The 18,894-nt window shown below is 49.3% G+C and overlaps 2 protein-coding genes across 3 annotated transcripts; one reads left to right on the forward strand and one right to left on the reverse strand.

The window, feature by feature from the left end:
• Window positions 1–1,598: 1,598 nt before the first annotated feature.
• On the reverse strand, window positions 1,599–14,484 carry LOC148421695 (uncharacterized). 2 transcript variants are annotated; one of them, XM_088419337.1, is made up of 20 exons: window positions 13,446–14,484; window positions 12,660–12,759; window positions 12,508–12,547; window positions 11,028–11,069; window positions 10,815–10,903; window positions 10,626–10,722; window positions 10,412–10,548; window positions 9,409–9,581; window positions 9,169–9,272; window positions 8,732–9,102; window positions 8,592–8,658; window positions 8,250–8,310; window positions 8,097–8,154; window positions 7,577–7,906; window positions 7,252–7,347; window positions 5,553–7,125; window positions 4,102–5,000; window positions 3,953–4,020; window positions 3,554–3,638; window positions 1,599–3,391 (listed from the first exon to the last, which is right to left on the reverse strand). In XM_088419337.1, exons 1-20 carry the CDS (start codon window positions 13,609–13,611, stop codon window positions 2,572–2,574), a joined length of 5,376 nt encoding a protein of 1,791 aa, XP_088275463.1. In that variant the 5' UTR covers window positions 13,612–14,484; the 3' UTR covers window positions 1,599–2,571. The 2 variants fall into 2 exon arrangements, with proteins under 2 accessions (XP_088275463.1, XP_088275462.1); XM_088419336.1 differs by having other exon boundaries at window positions 10,412–10,554.
• A 531-nt stretch (window positions 14,485–15,015) lies between these two features.
• On the forward strand, window positions 15,016–18,655 carry ufl1 (UFM1-specific ligase 1). The gene is made up of 2 exons (XM_088420484.1): window positions 15,016–15,227; window positions 15,312–18,655. The coding sequence occupies exon 2, from the start codon at window positions 15,350–15,352 to the stop codon at window positions 17,708–17,710; it is 2,361 nt and encodes a 786-aa protein (XP_088276610.1). The 5' UTR covers window positions 15,016–15,227; window positions 15,312–15,349; the 3' UTR covers window positions 17,711–18,655.
• Window positions 18,656–18,894: the final 239 nt, after the last annotated feature.

An 18,894-nucleotide genomic window follows, 5' to 3' on the forward strand; every position in this document is an offset into this window, starting at 1 on the left:
AGTAAGCATTTTGCCCCGGATTTTTCTCCTCCGATCTTGCGGTGTTTTGGGCGAATATGGGACACACACTTTCAGGCAAAAAAATGCATTGTAACGCACAACTTTACTCTCGTTTGTAACGAGTTCGATATGACTATTTTTGTGTGTGTAATATATTACATTACCGCGTTACATTAAAAAAGTAATGCATTACAGTAATTACATTACTTTTGTAATGCATCGCAGTACAGTAATTACATTACTTTTGTAATGCATCGCTCCCAAAACTGTTGGATTGTGTGTGCCCGGTCATGAGGCACGTCCACCGAATTTCACGTGGCTTTTCTGCTAGCATCTTTGAAGGCTAAGCTAGAGAAATGGAAGGACGATCTTGAAATGACAATCAAAAGCAGAGGTGGCACAATAGAGCTCCAAACATCTTTTCCGACAGAGTGCCAAGTTGCTTAGCAACCTTTGGCCTTGACGACAGGAAGTGATGTCACCCAGACACACATGGACGCACACGTGTGAGGCCGCAGACACGCGCAATACAAATGTCCTTTATAAATGGAATAATGGATGATAATCTATGCGGAGGTTCAAATAATAAATTAATCTTCTTGTATATGCCGAGTCCATTAAGGATGACCTTCCATACGTCATGTGAGCATGGACACTAAGCCGACTGTTGTTGGACGGGCGAAGCGAAGCCATCTGCTCGGCCCTTTCGACGCCTCCTTCGCCGAGATGACGTTGTCTTGAGAGCCTACAGCGCCTCCCGGTGCTCAATAAGCGTCACTGCGAGCTGATGACTTCCTCTCGAGAGCCGCTCACTGCTTTTGTAATGGCTAAACCGGATCAATAATTCCGGAAATAAAACACCGCTAGCAAACGTTACAAACGGATGTTAATCACGCTGATGTGAAATTGATTATGTAAAGTCATTTCGATCGTGGAGCTCGTTAAACCAGCTGAAGTTTACTCGGAAACATAAAAAGAACGCGTATAGCATTTTTTTTAATTTAGTGCTTCCGTCTTGTTCATGCCGATTTCGAGCGGAATTTATCGTAAATTTCAAGTTTGAAATCAGAATTCTTTTCCATTACACAATGAAAATAAGCAATTCCATGTCAGCAGTTTTTAAAGGAACACTGTGATGCAAAAATATGAAATTCGTTCAAAACGAGCTTTACATTTATTGGTTAAGCTGATCACACGGAATTGTAGTTTCTTTCACTAAGAATGTGAATTATAAAAGCCACATTTGTAAAATAGTTCATGGGAACGTTTTTTTTTTCAAATTAGAATCAAAGGAATGAATAAAAATAAAAACGTAAAAGTTTAAAAACTACATAAAAAAAAAAAAAAACTCTCAATGACGTCAAAGACCCATTTCGACTGGGCTGGCTTTTTTTTTAAAGCAGCTTTTTTTTCAAACTTACATATGACAGATCAAGATTGATATACAACAAAAAATTGGTTCCACTTATTTCCAGGTGTCCTCCAGCCTAGTTTAGCATAAAGCTCTCCTATGGCTCTCTACATTAGCAAATGTGTTGCTAGCTTTGCTTTGCATTGATGTGGCAAGCAAAACACGACAACTGTGCCAAACAAGAATCTTCAGATCGGCTGTCTGGGCCATTTTATTTGAAAGTAAAATTTATCATTCAGTTAGGACATGCTCTTCCATTTTGTCTTCCTTCTGCCACCCACAACAGGAGCCAATCAGGGCATAGCAAACGCAATGATAGCCAATTAGTGTGAAGTACGGGGTGCGATTGACCGTTTGCACAAGAAGCCTTGTGCATATAAACGCACCTAGTTAGCAAAGACAGATTTGAAAATTTGACATGATAAAAAAAGAAAGCTTTAACTAATTGACCAAGCTTCATCTTTTGACGCCCTTAACAAAAACCAAAACATTCCAGGGTCAAAACATTTTTAATTAAAAAAAAAAAACAGCAACAAGTAAGAAGTATAAATCCTCCATTTTTGTCAACTCAAATGAAAGCGGGCGAAAAACCAGCGATGAACTCCACTGGACCGGCTCCATTTGTTGCTTCCAGTGTAACATGATAGCACAAAAGAGGGCCAAACATTTTGCGCGCCCGTCCAGGTTTTAAGTGCAATACCAACGATACAATACAAGCGCGGCTAACTCACATTGCGTTGCGCAATGAAAGCGGTCCTGAAACATAGGATTAGTCGACACAAGTATTTATTTACAGGCGGGTGCCGTGAATTGCCATGGCGGCATCCTGCAAATGTGGAAATTTCCAGGTGAGATCCTTCGCAGGAAGGGAGCAGGTTCCTCACAAGGGGGGGGGAGGCGGAGGGGGAGGGGGCGTGGCCCCTTCCTGCTTTTGTTTACAGTCAAATAACGGGCGGAGGAGGCACCGCGCTTCCCTGAGTGAATGGATTTCCAAAGCGGAGGTCCGTTTTTTGGCTCCTCCCCCCGCCTCGGCGGCGCTCAGTTTCCGAGCGGCGCCCCGGTTCCGATTCAAGCGTAGTTGTCGACGTCCGATAGTTTGACTCGAGCGTTTCCTTTGTTTATTTTGCTGATTTTTTTCAACGTTCAGTTTCAAAACGGCGTCAGGGTTTGGCGCCCTCCGGCGCGCCGGCGGCCGCGACGTCCGGCGGCTGTTCCCGGGGGGCTTCCGGGTCGTCCTCGGCGTCCTTGTCTTTGCTCTTCTTGCGCTTCTTCTTCTTGTGTTTATGCTTGTGCTCGCCGGCCTCCTTGTCGGCCACCTTGTGCTTCTTGTGCTTCTTGTGTTTCTTGTGCTTCTTGTGCTTCTTCTTCTTCTTCCTGTCGCTGGAGTCGCTGCGGTTGCTGTCGGAGCGCTGGCTGGCCGAGGGGCTGCTGTCCGAGGCCTCGTCGCCCTCGCTGTAGTCGGGCACGAAGGCCGCCTCGTCCGTCTCGCGGGCCAGGTCCGAGCACAGGCGCTGCCTCCTGGGCTCGGGCCCGCCGCCGTTCTTGGCCTCCTCCTTGCCGGGCGGGGTCCGCTCCCTGCCGTCCGCTTTGGGGGCCCGCTCCGCTCGGGACGGCTTCCTCTCCTCTCGGACGTTCTTGACTTTGGCGCTTTTGCCGCCTTTTCCCTCGTCCTTGGGCGGCCTCCTCTTCTCCTCCTTGACGGCCGGCTTCTTTTCGCTTCGGGGGGCCTCCGTCTTCGGGGGGGCGGGCGACGGCTCCCCGGGGGTCTCCTGAGGTGGCGCGACCGGCGCCCGTTCCTCCTCTTCCTCCTCTTCATCGTCCTCCCGCTCCCACTTGGAGCGAGGGGGCGCCTGAATGAGGAGCTGCTCGCCGGCGTTTTGCGGACCAGGCGAGCTGGCCTGATCCGCCGTCAAGGAGTCGCCGCTCTTCTTCTCTTCCTCTTTGTCCGCGGGGCTGGGCTTGGGCTCCTCTGCGGACTGGCTGCAAAGGAGAACCAATTTCAGCCGGACAATTTGCAGGGACGTTGAAAAGCCAGAGGTTTCAAATATCACCGCCTTTTTTGGTTTTGTTTTGATCGAACGAAAAATACGATTGGCTGCCCGCCCGGGCCCGTGCCGACCGCCGAGCGGATCGCGCTCTTACTTGGCGGCGTCGGCAGGTTGGCTGGACAAAACCTTGCGACTGATCTTGGGCTTAGTCCTCGCTGCTTTCGGCTCCCCATCTTTTCCTGCGGGGAAGAAAAAATACTTTTCAAACCAACCGACAGCAAAAATTAAACCGCAAACGTGTGTATGAGATTTTTTTTCATTATAAAAACGTGTTTAATATAAAAAAGGTTACACACACAGACATATACATTTATATATACACACACACATACATATTTTCCATTTTATTTTAAAAAATGTTTTAAAAATAAAACAAATTTTTCCTTTATTTGAAAAAACATGTATATTTTAAGATAAAAAGGTATGAAAACGTATATGTATGTATACATATACATTTATATACACACACAAAAACAAAGAAAAAAGGACTCACCATCTTTGGAAGCGGCTTCTGGTTTCTTGACGGCGGACGTGCTCTTGGACGTTCTCTCCTTGGAAAGGCTACCGGGAAGGCCAGTAAAGCATCAAACACGGGTGGGTGCATAAAAGAGCAAAACGGGCAGGCCATTTTTTGGTACGTACCGCTCAGACTTTGGCACTCTGTCCCCGGCCTCCTTGGACGAAGCGTTGCCGGGCTTCTCTTGGCCGTGTTTCTTGGCGACGGCCGATTTCTCAGCGATGGTCATTTTGTCCAGGCAGACGGATCTGCCGGCCGCGCCGCCGGAGCTTTTCCGCTCCGCCTTCTGCGACTTTTCGCCTCCGTCGGCGTCTTTGGCCGTCGACGCCTTCTTGGAGCCGGATCCAGACGCTCTGTCGCGCTCTTTCTCAGAAGCCAGAGTCCGATCCCGGTCGGAGCCGGAGGTCTTCTCTCGATCCCGGTCGGAGCCGGAGGGTTTTTCTCTGTCCGAAGCTTTGGCGCGATCCCGGTCGGAACTCGACGCTTTGGCGCGGTCTCGGTCGGAAGCTTTAGCCCGATCCCGATCCGAAGCCTTGTCCCGATCGCGATCCGAAATCTTTTCCCGATCTCGGTCCCTGTCTTTTTCCCGGTCCCTGTCTCGGTCCGAAGCCCGTTCCCGATCTCTGTCGGACGCCGGCGCTTTTTCCTGATCCCGGTCCGATCCGGCAGGCTTTTCGCGGTCCGACCGCGAGGCCTTTTCCCGCCCGCGTTCAGAACCTCTCTCCCGCTCTCTCTCCGTCCGCGAGTTGCTTTCCCGATCTTTGTCTGCTCCCGAGTCTTTGTCAGACAGCGAGGGCCTCTCCCCGGCTTTTTCTTTAGACGCCGCCGGGTCGGAAGACGGCCGATCCTTCGCCTCCACTCCTTCGGAATTGCCGGCAGGTTTGCCGGCGTCCGGGTTGCCGGCGGCGCCGGATCGCTCGGCGGCTGTCTTATCGCCGCCCGAGGACGATCTTTCTGAGATGGGATTGTCTTTTTTGCCGAGGTCTCTGTTCAGGGGGATGCTTCTCTGGGTCACTGGCTTGACCTGAATATAGAAAGCACAAACAAAGTCAACTTAAGTGAACGTCAGTGATATTTCAAACAAAGCTTTGTGAAGCGCTTATGTCTCACATGGTACCCTTGATTCAAAAAGGAGGTGGAAATGCAAGTTCCTTTTAGCTAGCTTTGAAACCGTGAGACAGTTTGCCACTTTTAATGGTATTTTTGCACAATGAGTTAAGAGAGGAGCAGAATTCTTTTTCGGATGATTCCGCGCTTAAAAAAGAGATTTTGCATTCAATACAAGAGGGGTCTCCAAGCGCCGTTCTTGAGAGCCCGTTTTCAACGTACGCAACCTTGAATGCACCCGACCGAAACGACGAGCGACATTATCAGGCTTGAATGCTCGCAGACAAGTCGACTGCGGCGCCGTCGTAGGGTAATGGCGAAAACGGGCTGGATCGGGGCATCCCGCAGACCGGGCTCGGAGACCCCGGCGTTATATTTCATTTCTCCAAAGATAAAGGCCAAAACCCGAGTATATCGGCAATGGCCGCGTTTGAACGGCACGTCTCGGGCGTACGATGACAGAACCCACCGGCAAGTCCATGAGAGGCCTGATGGCGCTCCGGTCTTTGTCCGCCCAGACCATCTCGCGGCCCACCAGCACGGGAAGAAGGCCGGGTCTGTCGGGCGGGTGCGATAACCTCTGGAGTGGCGACTGATGAGGGTCGTGCAGGTGCGGGAAGACGTCGACTCCGATCGCGGATCCGTCCAGTCTGCGGAGTTTTGCGGGCGGAGAACCGAGTAAGGAGCGGGTCTCCTCACCCAGGCGTGGGGGAGGGCGGTGGAGGTAAGGGGGCATTTGGTGAGGCAAGGGCATGAGGCCGCCGCCGTGCGGGGCGTCCCTTCGCCCCCGGATGTCGCCGTGGAGAGCCGGATGAGGCAGGGGCAGGCCTTGGGAGAACAGCGGGGGCGTCTTAAGCAGCGGAGGTCTCACAGGAGCCACTTTGGACTTGTCTTTTTTCGGCGCGGTCGTGTTCTCTTCGGCTTTGGCTTTGGTGGCTTTCGATGGTTTAGCGGCGGCAGGTGCGGACGAGGGCTCTTTCTTTTTGGTGACGACAGACTCACCCGTCTTCTTCTTGACTTTGTCACTTTTGACTTTGGAAGCATCGGTCTTGGCCTTGGGCTTGACCTTCTGAACTTTCTCCTTCTTGGCCGCCTTGTCAGTTTTGGGCGCGGACTTGAGCGAGGGTTTAGAGGATGGCGCGCTTTTCGACGCGGCGGCCTTGGAGCCGGCGGCGGACGACGCCGGCTTGGACGAGACGGGAGGAGTCTTGTTTGGCGACAGGATGTCATCCATGGGTTCGTCCCTGACGGGGGTGGCGTCACCCCGGTCGACGGAATGCTGCGATTGGTCGCCGTCCTCCCCGGACTTTCTCTTTTTGACTTTCTTGGTCTTCAGGAGCTTAGCGTTCGTCTTCGTCGCCGACGACAAGGACGGAGGATTTTGATTCGGTGGCGCTTTGTCATCTCGACGACTTCTCGCTCTGCCTTGAGGGGAGTACTCTCGGTGGAGCGGGGATAAACGCCCCCGCTCCCTCTCTCGCTCTCTCTCGCGCTCCCGGTCCCTCTCCCGCTCCCTACTACTTCGGCCTCTGTGGTACAGCGCCTGGTGTTGGTTCTCATAGTCCTTGTAGTACTTGTTGTACCACTCTCGGTACTCGCGCTCCCACTGTCTGTAGCTGTCGCGCTCCCAGCGTTCGTGACCGCCGGGGCTAAGAGCCTTCAGCTCGTAAGGCGCCAATTCGCGCGCTTGCTGTTTTCGGCCGCCGGGGCTGCGGTTGCGGAAACCGCTCGGCGAGCGGGAGTGAGACCTGGACCGGAACGCCGAGGCGCCCTCCGCGCCATCCCAAGCGGCGGTGCGGAATGAGGGCGGCGAGCCGGAGCGCCGGTATCCGTACGACCTGGAGCGCGACCTTGATCGAGAGCGTCCGTAGCTGCGCCCGTTGCGTCGAGAGTAAGGCGAGCGGGGATAAGGCCGCCCGTGGGAGCGTGAACGTGAGCGGGATCTACTCGGGGTGTACGAGTAGGACCTCGATCTGGATCTGGACCTGGAGCGAGATCGCGTGTACGAGCGGCTGAACGGAGAGCGGCTATACGATCGGGACCTGGTAAGGGGGGGGAAGAAAAAAAAAAAAAAAAAGAGGGCAAAATCAAGCCAGGAAACACTCCGATAGATTACCACAATCGCGCCGCATTATTTTTGAGATTTGACGCAGACAAAATGAGCTTACCTCGAATACGAAGGTCTCTGCCTCTTTGGCGCGTTTCGGTACTTCATCAGTTCTTTGTGAAAGTCTTTTGTAAACTCGTCAAGTTTGGATGTAATGCTGGAAAACGTAAAGGAAATATTTGTTTCGACTACGTAAAAAGAACTCTTCCGTACCTTAACGCATCACTTTCCGGTCAAATTGATCAGTCCAGCAAGCAGTACCATTTTTAGGCTTACAAGACTGGGCACATGTTTTAAAAGAATTAGGCTTTCAAACCGGTTTGGGTGTTGAAATAAGACTTTGAATTCCCATTGGATGATTGCCAACAGTGGTAGCGAGTACTCACTTGTCTTGTCGGTGGTGCCGCTGTCTGTAGAAATCTTCTTTGGAGAGAGGAGGTTGACTCAGGGAGGAGGGCAGGGGGAGCAGAGCGGGCTGGCTGCCGGGAGCCCCCCAGGGAGGGTTGACGCCCGGCGGGCCGGGGCCATACAGGGGCTGGGGCTGGTAAGTCATCGTCGGTGGCGGCAGGAGGCCGGGGGCCGCGGGGTAGAGGGGCGGGTATGACTGCGGCGGGGGTGGGTATAGGGAAGGCGACACGTAGAGCGGGGGCGTGGGAAGAGGGAGCTGGGCCATCTGCAGGTGGGTGGAGGCGGGCTCGCCTCTGCTTCTGTAGGATCTAAGGGTCATAATAGAAATAACGGGTGATCCTGAGCAAATGTGGCGTCATAAAAAAAAGAAAGGTGGATTTTTGCTACTTAATATTCCACAAACACAATATTTATATATCAGAATGTTGTGTTTACACTAGCAGGGACGCATACAGCATATTGTTGTAAAAAGAAAATGCAAGTGTGGCCTTTCCTTACCTTTCCCAATGTCTTCCACCCCTGTCCCTATGAGGTTGGTGAGGCCGGGAATGGGGACCTTAATAGAACAACACACACAATTAGTCATTTGCTTGTACTGTTTTTTGAGGATATTCCAAAGAAAAACTTGAACATGGGGTGTGGATTTCTTACCAGAAAGATGAGAAGACGGCCTTGAGGATGGCGGTGCGCCAAGAAGGGACAACCCGTATGGCTTCGGAGAAGAAAATGCGGTTACTTTGAGACAAAATCATCTTTTTTTTTTTTTTTTTAAATGACAGCGGACCTGCTGGTTTAAATCAGTGGTTCTCTAATGGGGGCGCGTGATGGCATTTCAAGTACTTTGAGAGGGTTTCAGAAGGTATAAGCCAATCCAATACTTTTTTAATGCTTTGAAAGGACCAATAATTTTCTTTTCAAATTAAAAGCAAATGAATTTGACCACGAAGCAACTTTGCTAACTTGTATCAGTGTCTCCCTAGCCAAGACACTTACCTGTGATCTGCTTTCAGTGGCTTTGGTGGGGCCCGGCGTCACAATGGGTGGCGGCGGCTCCACCTCGCTGTCAGACAAAAAGCAGCAATGAGCAAACAATGTCGCTTTACTGTCGGGTAAGCACTGTGCCTTGGACTCACCCTGGCGGGGGCGGCTCGTCCTGGCTGACGGAAACCCGGGGAGAACCGCGGTCCGCGACGGGGGGCGCAACCGGCGAGGCTTCCTTTCTTTCGTCTGCGACGTCGGCCTGGGGTGGCGGCGAGGGCGTCGGAGTGGGGGTGTTGGCGGCGGGAGGGGTCTGAGCCCGAGGGGCCGTCACGCTCAAGGTCGCGGCAGTTTGAGGGAGAACGGGAGGCGGCGGATGGGAGATGTTGGCTATCAGGGGGTCCTGCTGCCTGGACTGGAGAGGCCTGTTCAGGAGGGGGAGCCGAGGAGGAGGGGGGGCCGAGGGCTGCATTTGTTTGCGACCGCGTTTGGTGTAGCCCGTCTCGTTCTTGAAGTTGTTCACGGCCTGTGTGGCCAAAAAATAGAGAGTTGAACTCCCCTGTAAAGGGCCAAAGGGTTTGGCAAAGGTTACCTGTCGAAGGAACTTGTTGGCAATGAGGTTGTCGGGCGAAACGTCCGATTGTTTGCACGTGAAGCAAATGTGCTCCTCGGAGTCCAATAAGGTGGTTCGGATACCTGAAAGCAAAACGGCCTTTAAAATGCTGTTCCACTTAAGACCGCCTCAAAACAAAAGGTATATTGCTGAAATGAGCCGAGGTTTGTCGGCAACAAAACCTACTCAAGGTTGAAATGGATACTTTTTGGTACTCACAGTCATCACAATAGCTGTTCCCACAGCAAGGGATGACCACAGCGTCCGTCATCAGATCGTTACAAATGGGACACAGCAGCTCGTCCGGGATGGGATCCGAATCGTCCTCGGAGGACGACTGGTCGTGTGGCACGAACGGCGGACGTTCCTTCTTCCCTTGCGCGTAGGCCTCCCTGAATTCAAAGGGACATTTTCCCGCGTCAAGGTCCGTGAAATCCACAAGGGGCAAAGCGATTCTAGATAGCTACTCTATTCATCCTTTGCAGGAAATTGAGGTGTTAGCGCAGCAGCGGTACGTCTTACAGTTGCACGTTCAACACACTTATAGTGACATCAACAACCAATAAAGCAGATCTGTCAACAGAAAGAAAGTTAACCCCTGGGCATCTAAGGATTTGTCACTGGCCTGGCCTGATTATCACCCAACTTTGACTGACTTTGAAAGGGTCATAACATTGTTAAATGTATATTTACTTTCAATAATCATGTTTTCTTTCAACCTCTCAAAATGTTCAGTGGCAAATGTGATAATAGCAAAAGTAACAGCACAGTATATTAATGAAGGGCTTGCAAACGTCAGAAGTTGGCCGCAATTTGTATTGCGCCCGGGTCGTGAGTTGCCGTTGAAAGGAATAATGCAAAAATCGTGGGAAATGCATGATAAAACATCAGGGTTTTCAATTATGTCCGAAACTGACAATGTTTCCAATTTTGAATGGCGGTAGATGAGTTTGACATGGGCTAAATTTGACATCTATAAAGGTGTACTTCTTGAACTCCCGTTTGCAAGCATTTAGAAGGGACGGCAGTGTGAAAGTCGTCATGTTTTGACAATCCATGGGATATTTTACCTCCTCGTGTTTTTTTTTTGGTATGCTTTTCCTTTGCTATCGCACATAAAAAGCGCGAGTTGGGTCCAAATTTCCCCAGGGGTTAACGTAATAAACACACACAAATATGAGAGGAAAATCTAAATAACTCAAGATCAAGACTTGGGACGTACGCGTCGATGGCCGGTATGGCGTACTCGCCAGTGCTGGTCAACATGGCTCCTTTTGTGCCAGGCTCGGCTTTCACCATGAAACTCTGAGGAATCCCCTTGCTGGTTCTCACCTGCTTAGGACCCTCCATGCTTTTATCCTGAGCCTTAGAAAATGTAGTTATTATCAAAAATAACCACAGTCAAAAAAAAACCATCTTGTCAATCTGATCGTTACCAAAAGCAAGGGGCACTGCCGAATGTAGTGACCGGTTTTTCCGCAACGATAACAGAGGTAGTGAGCCGGCGGCGGTCCGACTGCCTTCTTGGAGTAACTACAGAAAAAAAAAAAAAAATCCCAGCGTCACTTTTCATTCTAGCGGCACCATTTACAAAAAGCGGTGCCCGAGGGTGAGCCAATACTAACTGAATAGGGTCGTATTCGTGGTTAGACTGAGTCATCATGGCTTTTATCTTGTCCTCCTCGGATGCATTGGCGTCAACCAGGTTGGCGGTCTAAAACAAAAATTCATTGGTCCGGATTAAAACTAAAGGGGAAGAACTGTGCATGTAGCAGCGGCCTGATGGGGTTTCTCAAAAAGAAGCACTAGGTCTAAACGTCGGTCGAGGTAAACGCTACCTTGGTGAGCTGGGCGAGAGACATTGACGGAGAGGAGTCGGTCTGCGGGAGAATCAGAATACAAGACATTCAAGGTGTTACAAGACTATCTCACATTGCCCAGAGTGTGGCCAGCCCCTCACAAATATTCTCCATCCTGTCGCGGTGAAAAAAAAAAAAATCTGAGGCCGCTAATGTATGAATTATTATTTGTTAGAAAACGAAAGCTAGGGAAATCTTCCAAGTCCACATTTTTTTTTTTTTACATGTTTAAAACGGCAACTTAAACTGATCTAAGGCATTCTGGTCCGGCAAGGAACTACTTCAGACCGGTCATACGACAAGACCTGTAACATTTCCTGGTTAAAACAGGAGTCAAGTTTTGTCGATTTGTTTTGACCGTCGGCAACGTTTAACATTAGCTTGGACTTTCGAGTTCTGTTCACAAGTGTATGTCCGGCTTTAAACTGAAATCTAAAAAACCACGTGTGCTAGGCTCAACAGTAAAAGAAAAAAAAAAAATAAAACTCCTTATCGGCGTAGTAAGCATTTGAAAATGATTTTACTAGTTTCCTGAGCGACTAAAAAGTAGCCTGCTGCTAGGGATGCGGACTGGGCACCTTGTGGAGGGAACACACAGGGAATGTGGTGCAAAAGTGGCATGCAGATGCCACTTGAAAACCTTTATTGACAGGCTTCGGCAGCTTACAGCAAAACTACACCAGCAATGACGTGTCACTCATGGAAAACGTAGCAGGGGGGCGAAAAGTTAGAAATGAGCTTCCTACACTATCTGTGTGTCTGCTGTGTGGGATATTAAAAAATGTAGGCTTAAAAAAAGGGGGGGGGGCGTGTGGGTTTATGTGGAGTCCATCATAGAGGCCATCTTGTACATGAGGAAAAAGCTGAGAATCGCGACTGAGAGACAGTAAGAATGAATTCAGTGTGATGTGTGGCCAACTTTTCCAAGCTGCCAAAAAAAATCAAAAATAAAAAGAGCAAAGAAATCACTGTAGACAGCCCCCCCCCCCTTTCCCCGCATTCACTCAGTCATAATTTACATTCAATCCCAGTCACGATTTGCCTTGATTGGTTTCTTATAAACCACATGTTGTTTTCACAGAAAACACAATGACATTCTAATTCTCATGACATTATTACTATCATTAGGTGACACAAATAATGGCCCGAACTCAAGCGGGCTACAAATGCAATTTCAGTGTGAAACACAAGTCAGGATAGCGCACGAGCACGCTGCAAGCTAGCAAACACAATACAACATTCGGAAAGAGCTGCTTGACTTGTTGTAGACAATTAAAGCCCTCCCCCAAAAGACAGCCGCTCGCGTGTGGAACCGTCAACACAAAAACGCACGCGGCGCAATTGACAGAATGTTGTCAAGAAGGAAAAAGGGGAGAGAGGTGAGAGGAGCGCAGAGTGTTGCGGTTTGGGTGTGTTTGCTTTGGATTTTTTGTTTGTTTTGCTTGGTTTGGTTACATACGGGTCTCGATGATCCCGCCACTGACGTGTCAGAACGATCTCTGTGGAGAGAGCAGATGAGCGGCCCGTAAATTGCCGCAGCCTACGTCACCGCGCGCGCGCACACACACACACACACACACACACAAAAAAAACCACAACGGTGATACATACACAATGAACGTCCTGCCAGCAGGTTTGACGCCGCCAATTGGCGTTCTGCGGACAATCACCGACGAATGCTTGGGGATGTGGGCTTCATCGTCTGTATATTCTATTCCAGAAGAAAATGGACATTTGTGAGGGAATGAAAACATGAAAGATCAAATCAAATTCTGCTCTTTTTAACGTTAAAAACAGCAATATAAATCTATTTTTTGCAGGGTTTATTCGTGAAACTTTGCCCCCCCTCCCCAAAAAAGCAATATAAAGGGTTCAATCAAATTATATGTATATAAATAATTGAAGTTTATTCAAGTCATCCATGTTCCCTCAGGGAGGCCTACCCCACTATTAAGACCTGGTCTAAAATAAATAGTCATTTTTCAACATGCCTAAATGTACTTACAATAATTTACAGAAAGAATATTATTAGTATCCCATTACTTAAACCATCCATCGTGTTTGTGATTTTTGGCTCTTTGAGCACCATTCACTAAACACAGCCATTCAGAAGACTCTACTGATGTTGATTTCTTTTTTCGATTGCAATTCATGTCATTAGATGCCTGTCGTTTGTATTTTACATGGGAGGGAACAAGCATTGAAAGAAGCCAGCCGGAAGCTGAAATTTCACCCGGGTGGAGACAAGTCAAAGTTGAACACGGCACGACCGCTCGGTTATTAGCCTACCAGGAGTGTGTCATCATTTGGCTAAAGTGCTGTGAGAATGACGGGGGAGAGAAGGACCCACAAATGGTGAAACACAAATATCATTTGAATGGTGACGTCAGGGCTCACCTTCTAGCGTCTGCGCATTGGTGATCTGCAGGTCGCAGTCTGTGGCCTTGAGGCGCTCCCTGGACATGATCTGCCGCTTGAGCTCACTCAGGGTGATGTGCAGCCCATCGAACGTGACCGTGTTGTAGTTCAGTTTGGAGGAGAACTTGTAGTGAACACACGACATTTTTGCCACACTTTTCTTTTATAACAACAAGGGTATGGGGGTGGGGAGAAAGAGGTTTAGGAATGGTGGGAATAGATATACAGGCTTTGGATAAAACCAAAACAAACGGAAAAAATTAACAGCGTCAACACTCAAATCACAGGTCAAACCTGGTAACTTTTTAATGCGTCAAATTGGGCTTGAGAGACACTGGACAAAAAAAAAAAATGGAGGGCGAGTCAATGACGCAGAGTCCTCATTTAATCCAAACGCAAGTGACGAAAGGCCGGCGCGCCAATCGACGGCGCCATGTGCCTTTTTTGTCAAGTCCTCTCGAGTCCAGAACCAAAGCGAGACACACAAACGGCCCGAAAATCCAAGCAAGGGGGCCCCGGGATAGTCCGAGCTCGCTCCGATCAAGAGAGCGGCTTTCTAGCAGTCCTTAGCGACAGGAGAAACACGCGAAGGATAGGCCGCTTAGTTAGCAGCTAATGTTGCTAACCGCAGTCCAGCCAGTGCTTGATTTTTTTTTTTTTTTTAACGAAGTGGTGTTTCCCCACCCTCAGTCCGAGAAGGTCCACAAAACAAGTCCACGGGATTCGAGCCTAACAACGTCCCTTAGTCTAGACAACAGATTTTGATAAACGAAAAAGAATGGCGTTGAGCTAGCAAACCAAGGCTAATGATTAGCCTCCGCTACCTCGGAAATTGTATTGTTTTCCACCCCGGGTCCATCGGGGTGTACTCATTCATTCCTCGGTGCGAGGACAAGAAGATATAAAAAAGAAAAAAAAAAGGCTCTGTCTCCACGGAAAAAAAACAGGCGGCGTCGAAACAAGAAGACGGCAATATCCCCGCTCGTCGCTGTTTCATCAAAATGGCGTCGAACGGAAAGAACGGTCTTGTAAAGAGGAACAAACAAATGACGATGAGAGGAGTCACATCGTTTCACTTCCTGTTTGGGTTAAGAAGCGGCGTGTCGTCACGTTTATAACTACCAGACGCGATTACAACTTTTAAAGTTTATTTCGGAACAAAAGAAAATACTTTAAAATGCGAAATTTGGGTAACAAGGATCAACACTCGACAACATCCCTCCTGACTAGATCTGATATCAAACGTGGATTCAACTTTTATAATGTACTTTAATTGGTTCAATTTTAATTTTCTTTTTTACTCCACTACTCGTGTGGTTTTACGGTATTTGTTTAGTAGCGTGTATATCTTTGTGTTGTGTATTGTTCATGTACACTTTTGCGTTGAAATAAGTTATTGGAAAAACACGACTTTTAAACGTAAAGTTTGATCATTCAAAATGAACATTCAGTAACGTATTTTCAAGACCGATCAGACATCAGAAATTCACTTGACACAATTGAAAGGGCTTGCAACTTGTGCGCGTTGTAGTGCTTTAATGTCTGTCGCTTAAAATTGACGTAATGGCAGCGCCCGCGTCGTTTCCGCAGGACGCCATTCGATAAACACGCCTGTGAAAAGATTTACCGTTTTCAACCCACCAGTGACTTCAACAAACGACTGGGATATGATTCGCGTTTGTCAGTAGACACCGCTCTTTCGTTTGCTTGTATTTTTGGTGTTTGTTTTTACTCCAGCACAAGAACCTAAAACTTGACAGGGTATCATCTCGCTTTACGAATTCTTCTTTGTGCTCATTACTTTGACGTGTCTCTAACGTTTTTCTCCCTTTCCTCGTTCTCTAGCGCACCCGAGTAAATATCCCACCGCACGAACCGCGATCATGGCGAGCGAATGGGAAGAAATCCGACGTCTTGCAGCTGATTTCCAGAAGGCTCAATTCGCCGATACTTCGCAAAGGTTATCGGAGAGGGATTGCGTGGACATCATCGCAAGACTTATTCAAGACAAGAAATTGGACGTGGTGCACACGCTCGACGGGAAGGAGTACGTCACCCCTGCTCAGATCACCCGAGAAATCCGCGATGAACTTTCCCGTCACGGCGGCCGGGTAAATATTTTACAGCTCCAGCAAATTATCAACGTCAACTGGACCGACGTGGAAACCAGAGCAACCGACATTGCAAAGTGTGACAAAAATGTCCAGCTTGTGCTCGGGCAACTTATTGACGACACCTACCTGAACCACTTGGCCGAAGAAGTCAACGACCGACTCCAGGAAGCTGGGTTGATCAACATTTCTGAGCTTTGCAAGAGCTACGATCTACCAGGGGATTTTCTAAATGAGGAGCTAGCCAAGCGTCTGGGGAAGTTGATCCAAGGAGAACTGGATCAGTACAGTCGCGGGATCATCTTCACGCCCGCCTTCGTCTCCCGCCAAACCGCCAAGATACGCGGGCTGTTCAGCGCCGTGACCCGTCCGACGCCCGTCGCCAGAACGATCGGCGCCTTTGGACTTGAGGAGCATCTCTTGTATTCCGCTCTGAAGGAGCTGGTGAGCGCCGGACGGCTGAGAGGAACCGTCGTCGGAGGTCGACAACACAGCGCCGTTTACATCCCCGATATTTACTCCGAAACCCAAAACGCCTGGGTGGATTCTTTCCTCCAACAGAACGGGTATTTAGAATTTGAGTCGTTGATGCGGCTGGGGATCCCCGAGCCCGTCGGCCACATCAAGAAGCGCTTCAAGTCCCACAAGCTTCTGTTCCTCAGCGCGGCTTGCGTGAGTCAAACTTTGGTGGACCAGGTGGAGGCCTCGGTGGAAGAAGCCGTCAGCTCGGCGACGTGGAGCGATATACAACTGATTCTGCCCAGCTGCCTGGCGGAGGAGGACGCGGCGACGTTGATCGACCAGGCCATGAGGAACGCCAACGTGCAGTCGTCCGCCAGGCTCCTGGGAGCCGCGGTCGTGGTCAGCGAAAAATGGATCGAAGGGTGCCTCGCTCTTTTCCGCGATTCCGTCCAACAGAAAGCTCAGAAGGAGGTCAAGAGCAATCCCGTCCTGCTGATAACCGAAGAAGACCTGAGGCAGGCGCCCGCTGTGGCCCAAAACGCGGGACCGTCCAAAAAGGACAAGAGGGAAGGAGAGCGCAAGAAAAAATCCGCGGAGGGCGGCGGTACGGCGAAAACGGGAGGAGGGGGAAACGCCAGAGAGATCAGAATTCGTAAAACCAAGAAGAAAGGCAGGAAAGACGAGGAGGACGAAGAACCGAAGCCGAGGTCGAAAAAGGAGGAACCGCCCTTCATGACGCCGGAAGAAATCGAAGCTGTCCTGGAGGACGGAGTGAGCGACTGTCCGCCAGAAATGCTCTCCCAACTGGCGGAATATCTGGTGCGGCCCTTGAACAATACCTACCAGGAAGTTCTGCGGAGTCTGCTGGCGTCCACCGTTTGCCCCGTCTCGGGCGCCAACAAAAAATCCGTGAAGGACCTTCAGGAGGAGCTGAACAACCTGTACAACAACATCAGGATGTTTGAAAAAGGCAGCAAATTCTTCTCGGGCGAGACCCAGGCGATCATCGCCAAGCACGTCCTGAAAACAATCGGCACCGACGCCGCCAACGTCCTGGTCAATTTCCTGGCCGCCGACATGATGATGTCCGCCGAGGACCCCGCCTCCGTAACGGCCGAGCTCCGCCTGAAGATTCTCGCCAAGCTGTCCGACGGCACCAAAGCGCCCCTGATGAAGCTGCACAACTGCCTGAACGGTAAAACGACGGAGGAATTTCTGGAGAACTTTGAGACGGCGGCCGAGGCCTGCGGGTTCCTTCTGAAGAAGGCCGACAAGAAGAAGGAGCGCCAGGCTTTTCTGCTCCACCGCCAGACCCTAACGGAGCAGCTGAGAGACACCGAGGACCCCGCTCTGGTTCTTCACCTCGCAAGCGTTCTTCTCTTTCAAGACAGCACCCACTGCATCCTTCACGCGCCGGGGCGCTGCGTACCCCATATTGTCGGAACCCTCGCCGGCCGCGTCCCCGCCGACCGGCATGGGCTGCTTGCCGCCTACCAGGGCCTGGTGGTGAAGCGGCTGACCGCTCAGAGTCAGGGACGCAAGGGCCAAGATCCCAAAGGGATGGACGAGGAGACGTCCGGTGTCCTGAACCAGTTCGAGGTTTTGACCCCGCAGGTCAAGGAGCTGCTTCTGTCCCGGGGGAAGACGTCAACGAGTGAGGCTAGCGCTTAAATTTTGCCCGGACGGACGTTTTGGCGGTAGATTTCCCAACAGTAAGGAATGGTGAAAGCGGGGTCCCCCGGGGGTCCGAGGCCCGACTGCGGGGTGTCCGTGAAATAACCTGGCTTTTTAACTCATTCGGTGCCGGCGACGTTTGTTTTTTTTTGACTCCGGACATTCAATCCCAAATAATGTATTTAAAGGGACGTTGTGTAAGATTGTTCACTAAAACATGATTAAATTTAATGATAATAAATTTCAAAAACTTGCAAATAAATCTGTTGACGACCAACGGTATGTTTGAAATATAACGGTAGGTCCAGTTATCATGAAATGATATTACATGGAGGGGTGGCACTCCTCCGGAGGCTGCTACGGACAACGGTAAAAGCAGCGCCTCCTGCTGTCCGTAATGAAAAACGCTCAAAATCTTACACATTGCCCCTTTAAGGATTTAATGTCCGGAGTCTTCAAAAATATGAAAATATGTCTCTGGCGTGAAATGAGTTAATAAAAAATATATATATGTTTGAGTAATTTTTGTGTTATATTAAATTGTGAAAGTATTCCATTACTCGTCATAAAGCAATCAATTCAACCAGTTTAACTCATTTGATGCCAGACACTTTTTCTCACGCATCATGATGCTGCGGCCAGATCTGGCCCCGGGGTTCACGGTGCTTCATTTGCTCTGTGGCGCCATCAAGTGGTCCAAAAGCGCAAGATGTCAACAGTTTTACAATTCTACACCAATTTACCCTATCGGAAGCAATCGAAGAAAAATGTTCTCCAAATAGGGGAAACTCTGGATCTGTTCTTTTGGGCAAATTAGTTCGGTTGGGATACTGGTCACAAAAAATAAACATCCATGGCAGTGAATGATTTTTTTTTTTTTAAATGTCTTTTCAGAAGTAATTTATTTTAATGAGTTATTAAAGTTGAAAAGATTGACTTTAATCATGCTTCTCCGTTTCATTTGTTGATTTTGAGTATTTCTTTTGTATTTTTTTCCCAAGACTTGTCATTAGAAAAAATGATACTATACATGTATCGAGTCATACATTTGAGCCTTTTTCTTTGAACACCTTTCCGTTTCAAATATGAACTCGTTTTTATCTTTTTTTTTCCGATCTTAATCCTGGAAAAAAAAAATCACGTGTCATTTTTTTTCTCTTCTTCAGAGCAAAATAGCTCGA

This window comes from Hippichthys cyanospilos, chromosome 7 (genome assembly GCF_059441005.1).
Source record: "Hippichthys cyanospilos isolate Australia breed blue-spotted pipefish chromosome 7, RoL_Hcya_1.0, whole genome shotgun sequence".
In the NCBI taxonomy this organism is placed as follows: domain Eukaryota; kingdom Metazoa; phylum Chordata; class Actinopteri; order Syngnathiformes; family Syngnathidae; genus Hippichthys; species Hippichthys cyanospilos.